Source organism: Homalodisca vitripennis, unplaced genomic scaffold (genome assembly GCF_021130785.1).
Source record: "Homalodisca vitripennis isolate AUS2020 unplaced genomic scaffold, UT_GWSS_2.1 ScUCBcl_61;HRSCAF=875, whole genome shotgun sequence".
Taxonomy (NCBI): Eukaryota; Metazoa; Arthropoda; class Insecta; order Hemiptera; family Cicadellidae; genus Homalodisca; species Homalodisca vitripennis.
Genome location: NW_025776195.1, coordinates 107,856 through 126,940, shown reverse-complemented (window position 1 = coordinate 126,940; position 19,085 = coordinate 107,856). Strand labels below are relative to the sequence as shown.

General features: G+C 49.7%; 2 protein-coding genes across 2 annotated transcripts; both read right to left on the bottom strand.

The window, feature by feature from the left end:
• Positions 1-2,904: 2,904 nt before the first annotated feature.
• On the bottom strand, positions 2,905-8,033 carry LOC124370284 (histone H4). Its single transcript, XM_046828572.1, has 3 exons — positions 7,783-8,033; positions 7,194-7,197; positions 2,905-3,063 (listed from the first exon to the last, which is right to left on the bottom strand). The coding sequence occupies exons 1-3, from the start codon at positions 7,990-7,992 to the stop codon at positions 2,966-2,968; spliced, it is 312 nt and encodes a 103-aa protein (XP_046684528.1). The 5' UTR covers positions 7,993-8,033; the 3' UTR covers positions 2,905-2,965.
• A 4,339-nt stretch (positions 8,034-12,372) lies between these two features.
• Positions 12,373-17,899, bottom strand: LOC124370281 (histone H1-like). The gene is made up of 2 exons (XM_046828568.1): positions 17,382-17,899; positions 12,373-12,550 (listed from the first exon to the last, which is right to left on the bottom strand). Exons 1-2 carry the CDS (start codon positions 17,859-17,861, stop codon positions 12,413-12,415), a joined length of 618 nt encoding a protein of 205 aa, XP_046684524.1. The 5' UTR covers positions 17,862-17,899; the 3' UTR covers positions 12,373-12,412.
• Between the last annotated feature and the right edge of the window lie 1,186 nt (positions 17,900-19,085).

The following is a 19,085-nucleotide window of genomic DNA, read 5'->3' as shown; positions in this document are numbered from 1 at the left end:
ACCAACGATAAGCGAGTAGAACGCCGTTTTTAAAACGAATTTTAACGTCACCAGACAGTATTTAGTGGAGGTCGAACCCCGTCTGTACGCGTTACACAGCCAAAAAACTGTCTATAAAAACTATAAACGCGGTCTAATATCGGATTTCACTCGTTTATATTGTACACTGAACGTGTCCGGAGGGCTACAATGAGGAGCGGAGCACAGGATCTAACCGACACGACGGTGAAACGCGATAAAGTGAGGCCCTGTTGACACAAGTACCGTGACTGTGTGTACTCTACATACCGGTCAGAGAAATGGGCCCGTCAAGTCTGTACGGCTAATACGTACTAAAGGATTGTTTTAATCTATAAATCCGAGTGGGAATATAGTGTTTAAGTAAAAAAAAAAAAAAAAAAAAAAAAAAAATTATGTCCAATTTACACGCAGTGAGTGTTGCGATACGCCTAGTTTTTATAACGCTTAGCTGTGCAAGATATCACAACATGCCGTAATGATAAACGCGTGAGTTACGATTATTGTCTATAAAGAATTTTTTTTTTTCTAGATAGGAGTGAAATTAAATATTATTTTCATTATCAAGATTAAAATATTATCAACGACTGTAACGATCGAGCTTGATTGAATGCCGTCAGAGAATTTATTAGTGCACTAATCTATTTACTTACATCGATATACAAGTGATATAACTAAACAATATTCGTCGTAAAAAAAAGCGTAAACAAAAACTAGTGATGATTTAGGTAAATAAACTTCAGTTTTACTTGATGGCATCACGACCGAAGGTATATGCTCGACCGTTGAACTAAACAATAAGAATATAGTAGACTAATAATAATAGCTAATTAACTCAGCCAATTTCATAAAAATTGTAGAATTTGTTGATATATATAAGTATTTCTAGTATTTCGGTAAATAAGTGAGAAAAAAAAAACGCGTCAATATTGAAGATATTCGTTGTTAAATACTGTTGAAGCGTAACATCTATGTACAGTGCGAAAGTTATAATTGTATTCAGTTTCAACCAGTGCTCGGTACGATGTATATACGCTGGGCGTGAATCCTATTGAACATCGTTTATTGTAATTATTATTTAAAACCACTACATTAATTCGGGAAAACAGTGTGTTTTTCTCTTATACGTTTATTCTTATTACGATTTAAATTATTCACGTTGCAATTTCGTTTCAATTACTTTAAATTTCAAACAATACGGAAATATTTGTATGTACTGAATGAACATACTTTTCCAACTCTGTTTCATATTGAATCTAAATAGTATTATAAAAAAAAAGGATTAAAATAAAATTATTATTAAAAGTGTTTACACTGAATAAAACAATGTGGATTGGTTTGAGATACGATACTTGTACATTTGGCAGTTACGTCACTTGATAATGTTAAAATAATTTATTGTCTCTATTTGAATAGAAAATTACAAGAAGGGCAGTACAGAGTAATCGGAGTAACTATTCAAAAATGAAGCTCTTTTCTATAAATTGCTAATACCGGGCGATATCCATAGAGGCCACAATAACAGTACTAGCTGTAAATCACCAAACATTGATTAACACATATTATGATAATACGAAACTATAAACATAATGTATAGATCGGATTTAGAACACATACTCGGTTATGAATATACTCGATTTCGTCTGTAGTACGATTGTCAACACGTTTATTTTATTTACTCTAAACGATTTCATTGGTTAATCACTACGTTCCAAAATTATTAAAATAATTGGCCGGAATGTGTACTGAATATATCGGTATTAGTCTGTATTTTCAAATAATTCTTCAACTCATTATCAATACTCGACGTGAATTAAGTAAATAAGTTTCATTTCGAACAAGGATCGTCCGATTAAAACGGTCAAAATTCATTGTCAATTGAAACGCGGGAAATCCTCTCGACTCTGGTTGGTCACTTTTAACCGACGAATCACGAGTTTGGCCACCTCCTACCTATATAAGCGTGTGTTAACAGTTCACCGTATATATTCTATCTCCACGCACATGCGCAATGAAGAAATCGCCAAGAATCGACCAATAGGAATACAGAATATGATTTATCGGTAGTGATAAACGCGGACCGCTTGGTCTGGGCTTGGAGTTTGCAAGCTCGAGTAAATTTTTTTTCTAAAAGAGCAAGCAGCGCGAAGCGCTGCGCAGCGGGCAAGCATCGCGTGATCTGAGTTATTAATTGGCAAGCTAGGTTCTGTTGTGCCTAAGGAAATAGAGAATATATATAATGAATAATCTTGTATGTTGTATATTGATAACGAGCGATAGTTACTTGGTTAAATAACATAAGGTTATGATCTGGCCTTAAAAAGTGAAATAAACTAAAGATTTGTAAACAAATAAAAATTTAAGAAATTTCTTTTATTAGGAACATAAGAGTAACAAAAAAAAAACAATTGAAAACCTAGTATGACATGTTTCAATACTAAATAAAATTGAGAACAAACAGCGGTGTGCATTGGCATTGTCTACGCCGAAGAGAAACGTAAAAACGATAGAGCTTATTAGGAATAACAATGAATAATCTTGTAAATCGTATACTATATTGATAATGATACTGTCGACAGTCGTCAGGTAAGTGAAACGGCAGATAAGAGTGATAGTGAATGGCTTTAAATTAAATACGGTTTTGATCTGGCCTTAAAAAGTGTAAAAAAAAGAAAAGATTTTTAAACAAATAAAAATTAAAGAAATTTTGTATTTGAATGATTGGTAGGTCTAATATAAGAGTGACATAAAGAAAAAAAAAAATTTATAACACTAATATAAAATGGTATAGTCACTTGTAAAACTCGACAAATACGGATAATATACAGCGGTGATGTGTCATCAATGGCATTGCCGAAGAGAAACGTGAAAAACGAGATATGTTTGGTGGCCTTTAAAAAGGCCTTTTGTGGGGCGATGTTGCGCGCGGAACAGGCGGCAGCTCAGCTTAACCTCCGAAACCGTACAGTGTGCGGCCCTGGCGTTTGAGCGCGTACACGACGTCCATGGCGGTGACCGTCTTCCTCTTGGCGTGCTCGGTGTATGCTCATTCTGCTCCGAGACGTGGACGAGTGAACATCTCTACTAGAGCGACATCGACCACGGCTGAAGATGATGGAAGAGGGATCTGCCTCGGCGGTCCCAGTTGGCGGAGCCGGTTTACCGGAGCCGCTGGCGACACTACTGGGGTCCCGCGCGGCTTGCCAAGCGGGCCCCAGCGCTGTCTGCCCAAAAGGCCTTTTACAAGGCCAACCAACCGCTGGACGTCCCAGCAACACCATTCCACCCGGGACGGGAGAACAGGGCCCGGGTGAAGTCTGGTTATTACCGGAGACCTGTAACGCGATGTGCCAGGTGAGCCCGCCCCGGTCAGCCGACCGGGCCGCGGGATCCCAGCACCGCACTGCTGCTCAGGCCAGCAAACTTATTCCACCCGGGACTTGTCAGGGCCCGGGTGAAGTCCGGACTACCCCGGAAAGCTGCCAGGGTGCAGCGACTAAGTGCCAGGGGAACCTGCGCCGGTCTGAGGCCCAAAAAGGCCTTTCTAAAGGCCACTCTACAACACCGGGGATCTCAACCCCAGTGGCCCAGGCCTTGGTGCCAGCTACCCCTGGGGCCAATTCCGGCTCATCAGGCCGTTCTGCCGCGGGTCTGCGGAAGCGGCAAGCGGCCCCAGCCTCGACTCTTCCGCCTAAGAGCCGACGGACGGAGACCGCTGCCAGTGAAGATATGGAGGTTGAGCGAGGCCCCCGCATTCCCCCCATCATCTTGGACATCCCGAAAGGATGGGGTAGCCATGCAGTGACCCTGAAGCAGCTCCTAGGAGGAGATCTTGAAGCTGTGTGCACGGCCAGGACATTACGGCTCAAAACCACTACTGTGGCCCACTTCAGGTCCTTGCAGAGATATCTGCAGGAGCAGAAGATAAACTTCCACACCTTTGCTATGGCGACCGAGCGTCTCCTGAAGGTGGTGGTCAGAGGACTGCCCTCTACTCTGACTCCTGAGGAGGTCGTGGCCGAGTTCCAAGACATCGGCTATGGCATAGTGGAGGCCAAACTGTTAAAGACAAGGAGAGGCCAGCCGACCAGCCTGTGGCTGATCACACTGCGCAGTGGCGATGGCCTGAGACCGCCTACTGATATCTACAATCTCCAGAGTGTACTTTTTTGCAAGCTGGAGATTAAGAAGTACACCCGACCGGGAGGACCGATCCAGTGCCACCGATGCCAAGGCTACGGACACGGTTCCAGACACTGCCACCGGGACACGCGTTGCGTCAGATGCGGCGAGGGCCACCCTGCCAGCCTGTGCCCAAAGGAGTCAACTAGCCCGGCAAGATGCTGTAATTGTGGCGAGGCACACTCTGCCAACTACCGCGGGTGTGCCAGCTACAAAAACGAGAAACAGCTCTCGTATGCTGCCGCTGCAAAGAGGACTCGGAGGCCTGAACCTTCCAGGGCCGAGCCTCCAAAGCCTCGGGAAGCTCCTGACTCTGCCCCAGCTGCCCCTGTTGACGACATCACAGAGCCCTCCACTGACAGCCGAGAAGACGAGGACTTCGAGGTGGTTCGACGTCGCCGACACCGACCTGCTCGGAAGCCGGAAAATCGGAGAGCCCGGCCTGCCGCGAAAACCTCCATCTCTGAGCCGCGAGAAGAGAGCCCGAGGATTGAAGCTGTACCAGCCCCTGTGAGACCTGAGAGGAGATCAGCCCTACCCAGGCCTACGCCGAGACCTCGCTTGGAACTGCCAAAGATGGCTGCTAGTGCAGAACCACAGGCCCAGCCGCCCACACAAAGCAACATGCCGACCTCTCAGCCTGCTGCCCGTATTCCTGAGGAACTCAAGGCAGGAATATCGCAGTTCCTCTCCCAGCTGACCAGCATGGTGGCGATGATGTCTCGCCTCATGGATATGTTGTCCGCCACCATGCATGGGTAAGCTGAGAGTTGTCAGCTGGAATGCCAACGGGCTTGCTGACAAGAGGCTGGAATTTAGCCAGCTCCTCCAGGACATGGACGTGGACATCGCTCTCCTCCAGGAGACCCACTTCAGGCAGACGGACTCCTTCACCATCCCAAATTTCCAGGTGTATCGCACTGATAGACAGCTGCAGGACATCCGACCCAGCGGAGGCACGGCGGTCTTAGTCCACCGGAGGGTGACTCATCGCCTACTGGCTGCAGTTATTACCCCGGGGACTGAAATCACCCGGGTTGCCGTCAGCTACAATGGGACGGAGCTAGAGATAGCTTCCGTCTACAACCCGCCAAATAGGTTGCTCCAACCGCACTGCCTCGACTGCCTGCTGCGACCCGGCTTTCCTGCACTCATCGCCGGGGACCTCAATGCGAAACACCTGGACTGGGGATGCCGGAAGTCAAACTCCACCGGCAGGGACCTCAAGCGTCTCCTGGAAACCCGCCACCACGTCCATGTACTGGCCCCTGAGGAGCCTACACACTACCACCACCAAGGACACCCGCCGGACATCCTTGACATTGGTCTAGCTGGGTCACTGGATGGAAATATCGAGGTGTTTGCTGTGTCTGACCTCTCGTCAGACCACGTGCCAGTTGTCTTTGACCTACCGGACGACGGAGCGCCAGCCTACCCTCCGATGCGCCCCACCAAGGTCAACTGGCACAAATATGCAAACCACCTCGCCGACAGACCTCGGCCCCCACCAACCCCGGCCGAATCGCCAGACCAGCTAGACCAACAGGTTCTGGACCTGACCAACACCCTCCAGGAGGCTGTAGAAATTTCCTCGTCCCCTCTCTCACAGAAGAATCTCACTCCACCTCTTCCCGAGAACCTGAGAGAGGAGATACGCCTACGTCGTAGACTGCGAAGGGAGTACCAGCTGACACGGTGTCCCCACGCTAAGCAAGTCTTCAACCGCCAAGCCAGGAGATGCTCACGTCTCTTGGCGGAACACAGAGCAGCTGCGTGGGACAACTTCGTGGAACACCAAGCTGACGATGGTGTCGGCGGCATCTGGAAGGTCTCCAAAGCCCTCCGAGGGGACAAGAAGGTAAACCGCCCTCTCCACGGCCAACGTGGTATCGTTTACTCCCCCAGAGACAGAGCTGAGGCCTTCGCCGACACCATGGAGGACCAATTCTCCCCACACGCTGACATCTACGACGAGGTCGCCTGCGAAAGAATCGAAGACTTCCTGGAGGACTACGAACCTGAAGAGGATGACCCGCTGCCCTTGGTGACTACACAAGAAGTACACGACAACATCCGTCGCCTCCGCCCAAAGAAGGCTCCTGGCCCAGACTCCCTGGGAACGCCAGCTTTGAAGAACTTGCCGGCTTGGGTGATCGTCACCATCACATGCATCATGAATTCCTGCATACGCCTGGCCCACTTCCCGACCATCTGGAAGGATGCCAAGGTAGTCATGATTCCCAAGCCCGGCAAGGACCCCCTTTTCCCGGAGAACCACAGGCCCATCTCCCTGCTGCCTGTACTCTCCAAGATCTTCGAGAGGATCATGCTGGCTAGGTTCCCTGAGGAGTTTTTCACGTCTATTAGGACTGAACAGTTCGGTTTCCGAAGTGGACACTCGACCACCCTCCAACTCCGCAGAGTTCTAAACTACATCTCAGGAGCGGTGGAGAGGAAACACCATTCAACTTCGGTCCTGATAGACGTGAGCAAGGCCTTCGACAAGGTGTGGCACGACGGCCTACTGTACAAACTCACAGAGTCCCCGCTGCCTGGCAGGATGTTCCGGCTAATCCGCAACTACCTTCACCACCGGACCTTCTCCGTCTGCGTTGCCCGATCCACCTCCACGACTCGACCAGTCTCCTCCGGTGTACCACAGGGGTCAGTGCTCGGCCCGATCCTGTACCTGTGGTACACAAACGACATCCCCGTAGCTCCAAGAGTGCAGCTGTCGCTGTACGCCGATGATGCACTCTTCACGGCCACATCTGCAAACCTGAGGATGGCCAGAGTCTACATGCAGCGGCAGCTGGATCTACTGGAGCCCTGGTGTGAAAAATGGCGGATCAAGGTCAACGTAGACAAGTGTGAAGCGATCAACTTCACAAGGTCAAGGAGGCAAGCGGACGGCCGACAACTGACTCTCAACGGGGACAACATTCCTTGGAAGACGACGGTCAAGTACCTGGGGGTACTCCTGGACAGCAGACTGACCTTCACTCCCCACGTCACGAGGATCTGTGGACTGGCAAGGAAGGGCTTTGCTAGCATCGGCCCACTGCTCCGCTCCACGAAGCTGCCAGCCAGGACGAAGGTCCTGCTCTACACGGCTCTGACCAGACCGGTGATAACCTACGCGGCTCCAGCATGGTATCACCTCACCTGCAAGTCCGCCCGGAGAAAACTACTCGCAGTCCAGAGTAGGTGCCTCCGGCGGGCCACTGGGTCGCCCTGGTTTGTAAGAAACACCGTGATCAGAGCATCGGCCAACGTCCCTACGATCAGAAGCTTCGTGGAAGGACTTACTTCGACTCTTCAAGAAGCAGCAGAATCCTCGCCGTGGGAACACATCCGTCATCTACGTGACCAGGAGGTCCCCCAACTCCGTCTTCCAATGGACGACTAGACAACAACACTACACTACACATTACACTACAACACTGACAGGTAGCGAAAGCTACTAGGGCTTTGACCCTTGTTGACACAAGGCAAAAGCCAAAACGGCAGAGGCCTTGAGAGAAGTGGGGGATCCAGCCCCCACAGTCACAGCGACTTGTACTTGTGCTCGGTGTATGTGACCGCGTCACGGATCACGTTCTCCAGAAACACCTTGAGCACTCCGCGGGTCTCCTCGTAGATGAGGCCCGAGATACGCTTGACACCGCCGCGGCGAGCCAGACGACGGATTGCGGGCTTGGTGATGCCCTGGATGTTGTCACGGAGCACTTTCCTGTGACGCTTGGCGCCTCCCTTTCCCAGCCCCTTACCACCTTTGCCTCGACCGGTCATGTTGCTGTTGCAGTGGCGTTAGAAACAGATGATAAAATCAGGCAGGCAGGCAGGCAGGCGGGTAGGCGGGGATTGTTGTATCCCCTCTCTGGCAGTATCTGTGTTTACAAACACAATGACTGCTGGTCAGCTGAAACATCTATTCTCCTGGATGTTCAGGAGCTTTAGTGTTATTAGTCAGGATATACAAGAGTATATATTCTACTTAAAGCTAATCTTAAAACTAAAACTTGAAACTTAAAACTATTTTACTATGCTATTTTTCTTTACAATCTGGTCATTAATTATTTATTATTTACAGTCAGGTCAGTTCATTTGTTGTGTTGATAGTCAGGATATACAAGAGTATATATATACAACTTAAAGCTAATCTTAAAACTATTTACTATGCTATTTTTATTTACAATCTGGTCATTTTTTTTTTTTAATTATTGTTTACAGTCAGGTCAGTTTATTTGTTGTTTTAATAGTCAGGATATACACGAGTATATATACACTTAAAGCTAATCTTAAAACTATTTTACTATGCTATTTTTATTTACAAACTGGTCATTTTTTTTTTTTTTTTTTTTGATTATTATTTACAGTCGGGTCAGTTCATTTGGTATTTATTGTTTACAATCTGTTATGGTAAGCTCAGTGTTTTCTACAATTTTTGTTTATATACATACAGGTCTGTGGTTTACATTGTTAAAGGTAAGTATTTACATGATTATGTTGTTGTTGCTACGGAGGATCCTGTAGTAGCATTCTTGGTTTTGGGATTTTCCTGGCCCGCGGCCCTTCTCTGGTCGACCATTCCCTGATGTGTGGCCACTGAGATTCTGCAGCTGCTGCGTACAGGTGGACTGCTGCGTTCCTGACACACTCCTCCACAGTAGGAAGCCCTGTGGACCGCATGATGACAGAGTTCCTGACGAACCACGGTGAGTCCGTCAGGAGCCGGACCGTCTTGTGCTGAAAAGCTTCCAGCTTCTTCCTTGTTGTTTTAGACGTCCCGGCGTACCATGCGGGCCCGGCGTATGTCAGGACCGGTCGAATGATGGCCCTGTACAGCAGCAGCTTGGTGGTGAGTGGGAGGGCGGCGGCTGGTCGCAGTAGTGGGAGAAGGCTTCTGCGTGCGGCCTTGGCTTTCTGCAGTCGGTCTTCTGCAGCTGGAGTGGTGGTCGGTGTCCTGCTTAGGGTCATCCCCAGGTATCTCAGCCTCTTTGTCCACGCGATACGTTGGCCTTCCAGAAGTAGAGTGTTCTGTGCGACATGGCCCCCACCTCTTCCTGGTGAAGCAGATTGCCGCACATTTGTCTGTGTTGGCCTTCATCCTCCATTTTCGCATCCAGGGCGCTAGGAGATCCAGTTGGCTCTGGATGCGTCTGCAGGAGGCTTGGACTATCTTCGATTTGGTATAGAAGAGCGCGTCGTCTGCGTAGAGAGCGACTGAGACCCCTGGGGTGACAGGGATATCGTTGGTGTACCACAGGTACAGGATTGGTCCTAGGACTGAGCCCTGTGGCACACCAGCGGTGATCTGCCTGTTGCTGGATATTGACGGGCCGACCGCTACTGCGAAGTGCCGGTCTTGCAGATAAGATCTTAACAGTTGTCTTAGCTTCTTGGGGAGAGGACTGCGTGCCAGCTTGAAATTCAGACCTGCGTGCCAAACCCTGTCGAATGCCTTGCTGATGTCTGATAAAATCGCCCGTTCTCAGTAGTTTTGTCAACTCTGGCCGCTCTGTGATTGGCCGGTAGCGCGGCGACCAATCACAGTCGTTCTCAGCTCGTGCCGGCCCGTATATAGTAAATTGGACTTGAAATTTTCAATCACTCACAAGTAAGAAACCCGAAGTTGATACTGCTACACGATCCACCATAAAAACAATAGAAGCACACTACAGACCACCACACACCGACTATAAACAAACCACCGACCAATTGTAAATAATAATAAGTTACAGAAATTACTGACCTGTATTGTAAATAATAATAATTGTAGAAAATAGTGACCAGATTGTAAATACAAATAAGTATAGAAATTGCTGACCTGTATGTAGATAATAATAAATTATAGAATTTACTGACCAAATTGTAAATAAAAAAAAAAAAAAAAAAAAAAAAAAAATAGTATAGTATAGTATAGTATAATAGTATTAAGAATTAGTTTTAAGATGCATATACTATGTATATAATAGCCCACAGGCGCAAAAGTGTTTCTGAGTTACAGAACATAAGACGCCACCGCTGACCAGCAGCCATTGTGCAATCAGCACAGAAGCTGCCTTCTGAGGGGACAAGGACTCCCCGTCATCCCGTCGCCATCGCCATTTTCAATCACTCATTTCGGCTAGACCAGCTGACGATATGGCACGTACCAAGCAGACCGCTCGTAAGTCCACCGGAGGCAAGGCGCCCAGGAAGCAGTTGGCCACAAAGGCCGCCCGTAAGAGCGCGCCGGCCACAGGAGGCGTGAAGAAGCCTCACCGTTACAGGCCCGGCACCGTCGCCCTGCGTGAGATCAGGCGTTACCAGAAGAGCACCGAACTGCTGATCCGCAAGTTGCCGTTCCAGCGTCTCGTCCGCGAGATCGCCCAGGACTTTAAGACCGACCTGCGTTTCCAGAGCTCCGCCGTAATGGCACTGCAGGAGGCCAGCGAGGCATACCTGGTCGGACTCTTCGAAGACACCAACTTGTGCGCCATCCACGCCAAGCGAGTCACCATCATGCCCAAGGACATCCAGCTGGCGCGCCGCATCCGCGGAGAACGAGCCTAAGTGACACACAAGCGTGCACTGCCTGCCCCGCTGCCGGTGGCTACGACAAACGGCCTTTCTAAAGGCCACCAATAACTCGTTCGTTTTCGCTTATTTTACCGCTTATAGTTGTAAAACCGATGTAAACCTGGTCGTTTCAAGTCGTTCTCGACTATATTTTCTATCGAAAATACCCAATTTATGACTTTGTGCTTGTCATAAATATTTTATTCCAGGAATTTTTCAATTCCTTTTTTTTCTTTTTAAACACAGTCCGATTTCACTGTAAAATTGTATAATTTTCTGTTTATTTATTTACTTTTTTATTTATTTTTCCCCCCAAACAAACATTGAGTTGAAATGTAATTCGATCGAAAACAATAGAGTCGGTCACGTTTTATACACATGACTTCTAATTAACCAAGAACCGTTGAACTCTGATTAAACATAACTTCTAATTTTCGCTTGTTTTACCGCTTTTACTTGTGTAAACATTGGAATTCTGTTATTATGTCGGCGGCTAAAACAAGCAACTCTCGACTTGTTTTATATTGAAATTACATAATTACAGAGTTGTCTGTTAACAAGTGTAAATCTGCTCCGTCTAGCGAACCTGATTGCGATTGCTTGATTTATACCTCTAATGTGATCCAAGTCAGTGTATTTTAAGTTTAAAACGGGTATTTTCCAGTGTGTCCCAGCATTATCTATTTTAATTTATATAAGTTAGATTACGTTTATTAGATTAAGTTTACGAGTTTATTAATTTCCGTACGAAAAAAAAAACACACACACAAATTAGTAATGAAACATGTTTAAAACAATATAGCCTACTATTCTGAATTTTAAAAAAATTTTCAGAATGGGTCAGATCACGCGATGCTTGCCCGCTGCGCAGCGCTTCGCGCTGCTTGCTCTTTTAGAAAAAAAATTTACTCGAGCTTGCAGACTCCAAGCCCAGATCAAGCGGCGCGCGTTTATCACTGATATTTAATTACGATCTTTGTGAATGCGGGGACATATTAGTTTGCAAGTTTGCTCAAAATAAAATATTGACATCACACTACAATATGGTATTATGATTTAACATAAAATATATCTGTATACGACCCAATGAAAAGAACTAAGAAATTAGTGTGTGTGTGTGTGTGTGTGTGTGTGTGTGTGTGTATATATATATATATATATATATATATAAACAAACGGTAGGTTATTTATTAACGTTGGGATTTATATCACATGAAAGGTTTATCAATAGAAGAGACTTAGGTAATATTGAATGTACATAAATATCTTTCTAAACATAACATTAACGTAAAATCGTATAACATATTATAGTGTTCATTTATAAATACAAAAACCAATCGTAATTAGTTATAAAAAACCCGTTAATATTGATTATAATATGTGCATGTGAGTATTTGTAATTATGAGTAAAACATTAAATAAATTTCGTCAAATACAAGACGGCAAACAATATCACTTTTATAATACTTAAAAAAAAAAAAAAACAAAACAAAACAAAACAAGCTGTTTCGTAATGTATTTGTTATAATAATATCAAAAACAGTGGTCGCTAATAAAACACGTGAAAACGAATAAGATTTTGGGTGGCCTTTAGAAAGGCCGTTTGGGTTTCCCACAGTCGAGGGAGGAGAGCGACTGGCCGGCCGGTTTACTTCTTCTTGGCGGCGGTCTTCTTGGGCGTTTTGGCTTTCTTCACGGCCACTTTCTTCGGTTTGGGCGACTTGGGCTTTTTGGTCGGCGGTTTGGCGACCTTCTTTGCCTTGCTGGGAGTCTTGGGCTTGGCGGCCTTCATACTCCCCATTCTGCTCCGAGACGTGGTTGAGTCAACACCTCTTCTAGAGCGACCACCAACCACGATTTGAAGATGGAAGAAGCGGGATCTGCCTCGGCGGTCCCAGTTGGCGGAGCCGGTTTTACCGGAGCCGCTGGCGACACTACTGGGGTCCCGCGCGGCTTGCCAAGCGGGCCCCAGCGCTGTCTGCCCAAATGGCCCTTTTACAAGGCCAACCAACCGGCCTGGACGTCCCAGCAACACCATTCCAACCCGGGACGGCGAGAACAGGGCCCGGGTGAAGTCCGGTTTTTTACCGGAGACCTGTAACGCGATGTGCCAGGTGAGCCCGCCCCGGTCAGCCGACCGGGCCGCGGGTGATCCCAGCACCGCACTTGCTGCTCAGGCCAGCAAACTTATTCCCACCCGGGACTTGTCAGGGCCGGGTGAAGTCCGGACTACCCGGAAAGCTGCCAGGGTGTGCAGCGACTAAGTTGCCAGGGGAACCTGCGCCGGTCTGAGGCCCAAAAAGGCCTTTCTAAAGGCCACTCTACAACACCGGGACGATCTCAACCCCAGTGGCCCAGGACCATGATGCCAGCTACCCCTGGGGCCAATTTCCGGCTCATCAGGCCGTCCCTGCCGCGGGTCTGCGGAAGCGGCAAGCGGCCCCAGCTCCGTCTCTTCCGCCGAAGAATCGACGGGACGGACACCGCTGCCGGAGAAGACATGGAGGTTGAGCGGGGCCCCCGCATTCCTCCCCATCATCATGGACGTCCCCAAAAGGATGGGGCAGCCACGCAGTGACTTTGAAACAGCTGGTTGGGGGCGACTTGGAGGCAGTCTGCACCGCACGGACCCTGCGGCTGAAGACTAACACCGTGGCCCACTTCCGACAACTCCAGAGGTATCTGCAAGAACAAAAACCTCAAATTTCACACTTTTCGCTATGACCACCGAGCGACTCCTCAAGGTGGTCATAAAGGGGCTACCAGCCACCCTGTCGCCTGAGGAAATAACGGAGGCTTTACATGGAGAAAACCTCGGAATCGTGGAGGCCAAAACTCCTGAAAACAAGCCGAGGAAAAAACGACAGCCTGTGGCTCATTTACACTCCGCGGAGGAGTCGGACTCCGGCCTCCAAACTGACGTCTACAGTGTCAGATCACTCTTTTACTGTAGACTGGAGGTCCGGAAATATACCAGGGCCTAGTGGACCCGTCCAATGCCAACCGCTGCCAAGGATTTGGACACGGCTCGAGTCACTGCCATCGGGAACTTCGGTGTGTCCGCTGTGGTGATGGCCACCCTTCAAGCCTCTGCCTGAAAGAATCCACGACCCCGGCGAGATGCTGCAACTGTGGAGAGGCTCATGCGGCAAACTACAGGGGTTGCTCAAGCTTTAAGAGTGAGAGACAGCTCTCCTATGCTGCCGCTGCAAAGAGGACTCGGAGGGCCTGAACCTTCCAGGGCCGAGCCTCCAAAGCCCCGGGAAGCTCCTGACACTGCCCCTGCTGCCCCTGCTGACGACATCGCAGAGCCCTCCACTGACAAGCCGAGAAGACGAGGACTTCGAGGTGGTTCGACGTCGCCGACACCGACCTGCTCGGAAGCCGGAAAATCGGAGAGAGCTCGTCCTGCCGCGAAAACCCCCATCTCCGAGCCGCGAGACCTTACACGATCAGAGAGCCCGAGGAAAGAAGCCGTACCAGCCCCTGTGAGACCTGAGAGGAGACCAGCCCTACCCAGGCCCACTCCGAAACCTCGCTTGGAACTGCCAAAGATTGGCTGCTAGCGCAGAACCTCAGGCCCAGCCGCCCACACAAAAAACAACATGCCGACCTCTCAGCATGCTGCCCGTATTCCCGAGGAACTCAAGGCAGGGATATCACCAGTTTCTCTCCCAGCTGACCAGCATGGTGGCGATGATGTCACGCCTCATGGACATGTTGTCCGCCACCATGCATGGGTAAGCTGAGAGTTGTCAGCTGGAACGCCGACGGGCTGGCAGATAAGCGGCTGGAACTCAGCCAACTACTGACGGAAATGGATGTGGACGTCGCTCTTCTCCAGGAGACCCACTTCAGGACGACAGGACCGCTTCAGCATCCCCAACTACCAGGTGTACCGCACCGACAGGCAGCTCCAGAACATCCGACCCAGCGGAGGCTCGGCGATCCTAGTACATCGACGAGTGACTCCACCGACTCCTGGCAGCAGTCCCTGCCCCAGGAATCGAGATCAATCGGGTTGCCGTCCAGTACAGTGGAACTGAAAACTGGGAGATCGCCTCCGTGTATAATCCGCCTCAGCGGATCATCCAGCCACGCTGCCTCGATGCCCTGCTGCGACCTGGCTCCCTGCACTTGTTGCCGGGGGACCTGAACGCCAAAACACCCTGGGACTGGGGATGCCGGAAACACCAATTCCACCGGCAGAGACCTCCACCGTCTCCTGGAAAACCGACTCCACATCCGAGCACTGACTACTGGACACCCGAGGAGCCCACCCACTACAACTACAATGGGCGACACCTCCCGGACATACTGGATATCGGTCTAGCTGGCTCGCTGGACGGACACATCGAGGTGTTTGCAGTGTCTGATCTCTCATCAGACCACGTGCCAGTTGTTTTTGACTTCCCGGACGACGGAGCTCCATCCTATCCTCCTACTCGTCCCAACAAGATCAACTGGCACCACTATGCAAACCACCTCGCTGACCGACATCGGCCACCACACCAACTCCTGCCGAGTCACGGACCAGCTAGGACCGACAGGTACTCGACTTGACCACCACCCTCCAGGAGGCTATGACGGCCTCGTCATCCCCTCTCTCCCGGACCGACTTCACTCCACCTCTGCCCGAGGAGCTGGAGAGAGGAGATACGTCTTCGACGCAGACTGCGAAGGGAGTATCAGCAGTTCCCGTTGTCCCCACGCCAAGCAGACCTTCAACCGCCAGGCCAGGGAAGTGCTCTCGTCTCCTGGCGGAACACAGAGCGGCTGCGTGGGATGACTTCGTGGTGAACATCAAGCTGACGGTGGTGTCGGCGGCATCTGGAAAATCTCCAGGGCCCTCCGAGGGGAGAAGAAGACCAACCGGCCAACTCCAATGGCCAGCGTGGGCATTGTCTACTCCCCTGAAGATCGAGCGGAGGCCTTCGCCGACACCATGGAAGACCAATTCTCCCCACACGCGGATGTCTACGACGAGGACACCTGTGAGACCATCGAAGACTTCCTGGAGGGATACCAACCCGACGAAGACGAACCCACTGCCCACTGTGACTACACTTGAAGTGCAAGACCACATTCGCCGCCTTCGCCCGAAGAAGGCACCTGGCCCGGACTCCTTGGGAAACTCCAGCGTTGAAGAACCTGCCGGCTTGGGTGATCGTTCACGATCACCTGCATCTTCAACTCATGCCTTCGCCTGGCCCACTTCCCGACCACCTGGAAGGATGCCAAGGTGATCGTGATTACCCAAGCCCGGCAAGGACCCTCTCTTCCCGGAGAACCACAGGCCGATCTCCCTCCTGCCTGTGCTCTCCAAAATCCAGGAGAAGATTCGTCCTAGCGAGATTTCCCGAGGAGTTCTTCGCGTCTAATCAGGACAGAACAATTCGGCTTCCGCACCGGGCCACTCCAACACCCTTCAGCTCCGCAGAGTCCTGAACAACATCACCGGAGCTGTAGGGAGGAAGCACCACTCCACTTCGGTCCTGATTAGACGTGAGCAAAGCCTTCGACAAGGTGTGGCACGAGGGACTGCTCTTCAAGTTGAACATCGTCACCGTTGCCTGGCAGGATCTTCAGGCTGCTCCGCAGCTATCTCCACCTCCGGACCTTCTCCGTCAGCGTTGCCCGATCCACCTCCACGACCCGCCCAAGTGACATCTGGTGTGCCACAAGGATCGGTCCTCGGCCCGATCCTGTACCTGTGGTACACTAACGACTTTCCGGTCGCTCCGAGAGTGCAGCTGTCCCTGTACGCGGACGATGCGCTCCTCACGGCCACGTCTGCCAACCTGAGGATGGCTGGATTCTACATCCAGCGGCAGCTGCACCTACCTGGAGCCCTGGTTGACCAAGTGGAGGATTAAGGTCAAACGTTGACAAATGTGAAGCCATAAACTTCACGAGGACAAGGAGACAAGCGGACGGCCGTCACCTTGACACTCAACGGTGGCGACATACCATGGGAAGACGTCAGTCAAGTACCTGGGGGTACTTCTGGACTCCCAAGCTGACCTTCACTCCCCACGTCAAGAGGATCTGCGGTTCAAGCAAGGAAGGGCATCGGCAGCATCGGCCCCCTGCTCAACTCCACGAAAGCTACCGACCAGGACGAAAGTCCTGCTCTACACGGCTCTGATACGACCAGTGCTCACTTATGCCGGCCCCAGCATGGTACAACCTCACCTGCAAGACCGCTCGGAGGCAGCTGCTCGCTGTCCAGAGCGTTTGTCTCCGGCGGGCCACTGGGTCGCCCTGGTTCGTGAGGAACACCGTGGTCAGGGCTTCGTCCAACGTTCCTACCATCAGGAGCTTCGTGGAAGGCCTGACATCGAGCCTCGAAGAAGCAGCAGATTCCTCTCCGTGGGATCACATCCGTGAGCTTCGAGCCCAGGAGGTCCCCCAACTGCGTTCTTCCAATGGGACGACTGACGACATAGAACGACTACGACTAACAACACGATCATTCACCCCACTGGACAGGTAGCGAAGGCTACTAGGGCTTCGACCCTTGCGACACAAGGTAAAAAGCCTAACCGGCAGAGGCCTTGAGAGAAGTGGGGGATCCACCCCCCCACAGTCACAGCGACCTGACCTGACTGGCGGGCCTTCTTGGTCGCGGCGGCGGCGGCCGGTTTCTTGGCTGCGGCTGGTTTTTTGGCCGCCTTCGGCTTCTTATCGCCGGCTTTCGGCTTGGCCGGTGCTTTCTTGGCGGCCTTCTTGACCGTCTCGCTGCCGGCGGACTTGGCTCCTTCTCCGGAGGATTTCACCGACAGTTTGAACGAGCCGGTGGCGCCCTTGCCTTTCGGCTGGGTGAGAGCGCCGGACGCTACGGCCGACTTGAGGTACTTCCTGATGAAAGGGGCCAGCTTCTCGGCGTCAACCTTGTAGTTGGCCGCGATGTACTTTTTGATGGCCTGCAGCGACGAACCGCCGCGCTCTTTCAGGCTCTTGATGGCCGCGTTCACCATGTCCGAAGTCGGTGGGTGAGCCGGCTTGACGCGGGGCTTCTTGCTGGCGGCCGCGGCCTTCGCCTTCTTCGGTGTGGGAGCGGCTGGTGCCGGTGCCGTTGTAGCGGAGTCTGCCATTCTGTATGTCGGGAATATCAGATGGCTCCGCCGCCAGCCGCGACTCGGCTCGCGGCCTGAGTACGTACCGTACAGAGGTCGCCGAGCGGTGCCGTCCCATCGCCACGCCAGTCTGCCGGATTTTAGTCGTTTCTCGACACTAAAACCTCTCGTAAACAGTACGTAAGGTCCTGGTTAATCGTAAAAATCCGTTTTTTCCGATGGCCGAGACGTCTTACCAACGATAAGCGAGTAGAACGCCGTTTTTAAAACGAATTTTAACGTCACCAGACAGTATTTAGTGGAGGTCGAACCCCGTCTGTACGCGTTACACAGCCAAAAAAACTGTCTATAAAAACTATAAACGCGGTCTAATATCGGATTTCACTCGTTTATATTGTACACTGAACGTGTCCGGAGGGCTACAATGATGAGCGGAGCACAGGATCTAACCGACACGACGGTGAAACGCGATAAAGTGAGGCCCTGTTGACACAAGTACCGTGACTGTGTGTACTCTACATACCGGTCAGAGAAATGGGCCCGTCAAGTCTGTACGGCTAATACGTACTAAAGGATTGTTTTAATCTATAAATCCGAGTGGGAATATAGTGTTTAAGTAAAAAAAAAAAAAAAAATTATGTCCAATTTACACGCAGTGAGTGTTGCAATACGCCTAGTTTTTATAACGCTTAGCTGTGCAAGATATCACAACATGCCGTAATGATAAACGCGTGAGTTACGATTATTGTCTATAAAGTTTTTTTTTTCTAGATAGGAGTGAAATTAAATATTATTTTCATTATCAAGATTAAAATATTATCAACGACTGTAACGATCGAGCTTGATTGAATGCCGTCAGAGAATTTATTAGTGCACTAATCTATTTACTTACATCGATATACAAGTGATACAACTAAACAATATTCGTCGTAAAAAAAAAGCGTAAACAAAAACTAGTGATGATTTAGGTAAATAAACTTCAGTTTTACTTGACGGCATCACGACCGAAGGTATATGCTCGACCGTTGAACTAAACAATAAGAATATAGTAGACTAATAATAATAGCTAATTAACTCAGCAAATTTCATAAAAATTGTAGAATTTGTTGATATATAAGTATTTCTAGTATTTCGGTAAATAAGTGAGAAAAAAAACGCGCCAATATTGAAGATATTCGTTGTTAAATACTGTTTAAGCGTAACATCTATGTACAGTGCGAAAGTTATAATTGTATTCAGTTT

What these genes read in the sequence shown, in the direction of transcription:
- LOC124370284 (XM_046828572.1), bottom strand. Translation starts at nt 7,992, where the DNA reads ATGACCGGTCGAGGCAAAGGTGGTAAGGGGCTGGGAAAGGGAGGCGCC.
- LOC124370281 (XM_046828568.1), bottom strand. Translation starts at nt 17,861, where the DNA reads ATGGCAGACTCCGCTACAACGGCACCGGCACCAGCCGCTCCCACACCG. An exon ending in CCGCCGCCGCGACCAAGAAG is followed by an intron (nt 12,551 to 17,381) that starts GCCCGCCAGTCA and finishes GGGAGTATGAAG; the next exon opens with GCCGCCAAGCCCAAGACTCC.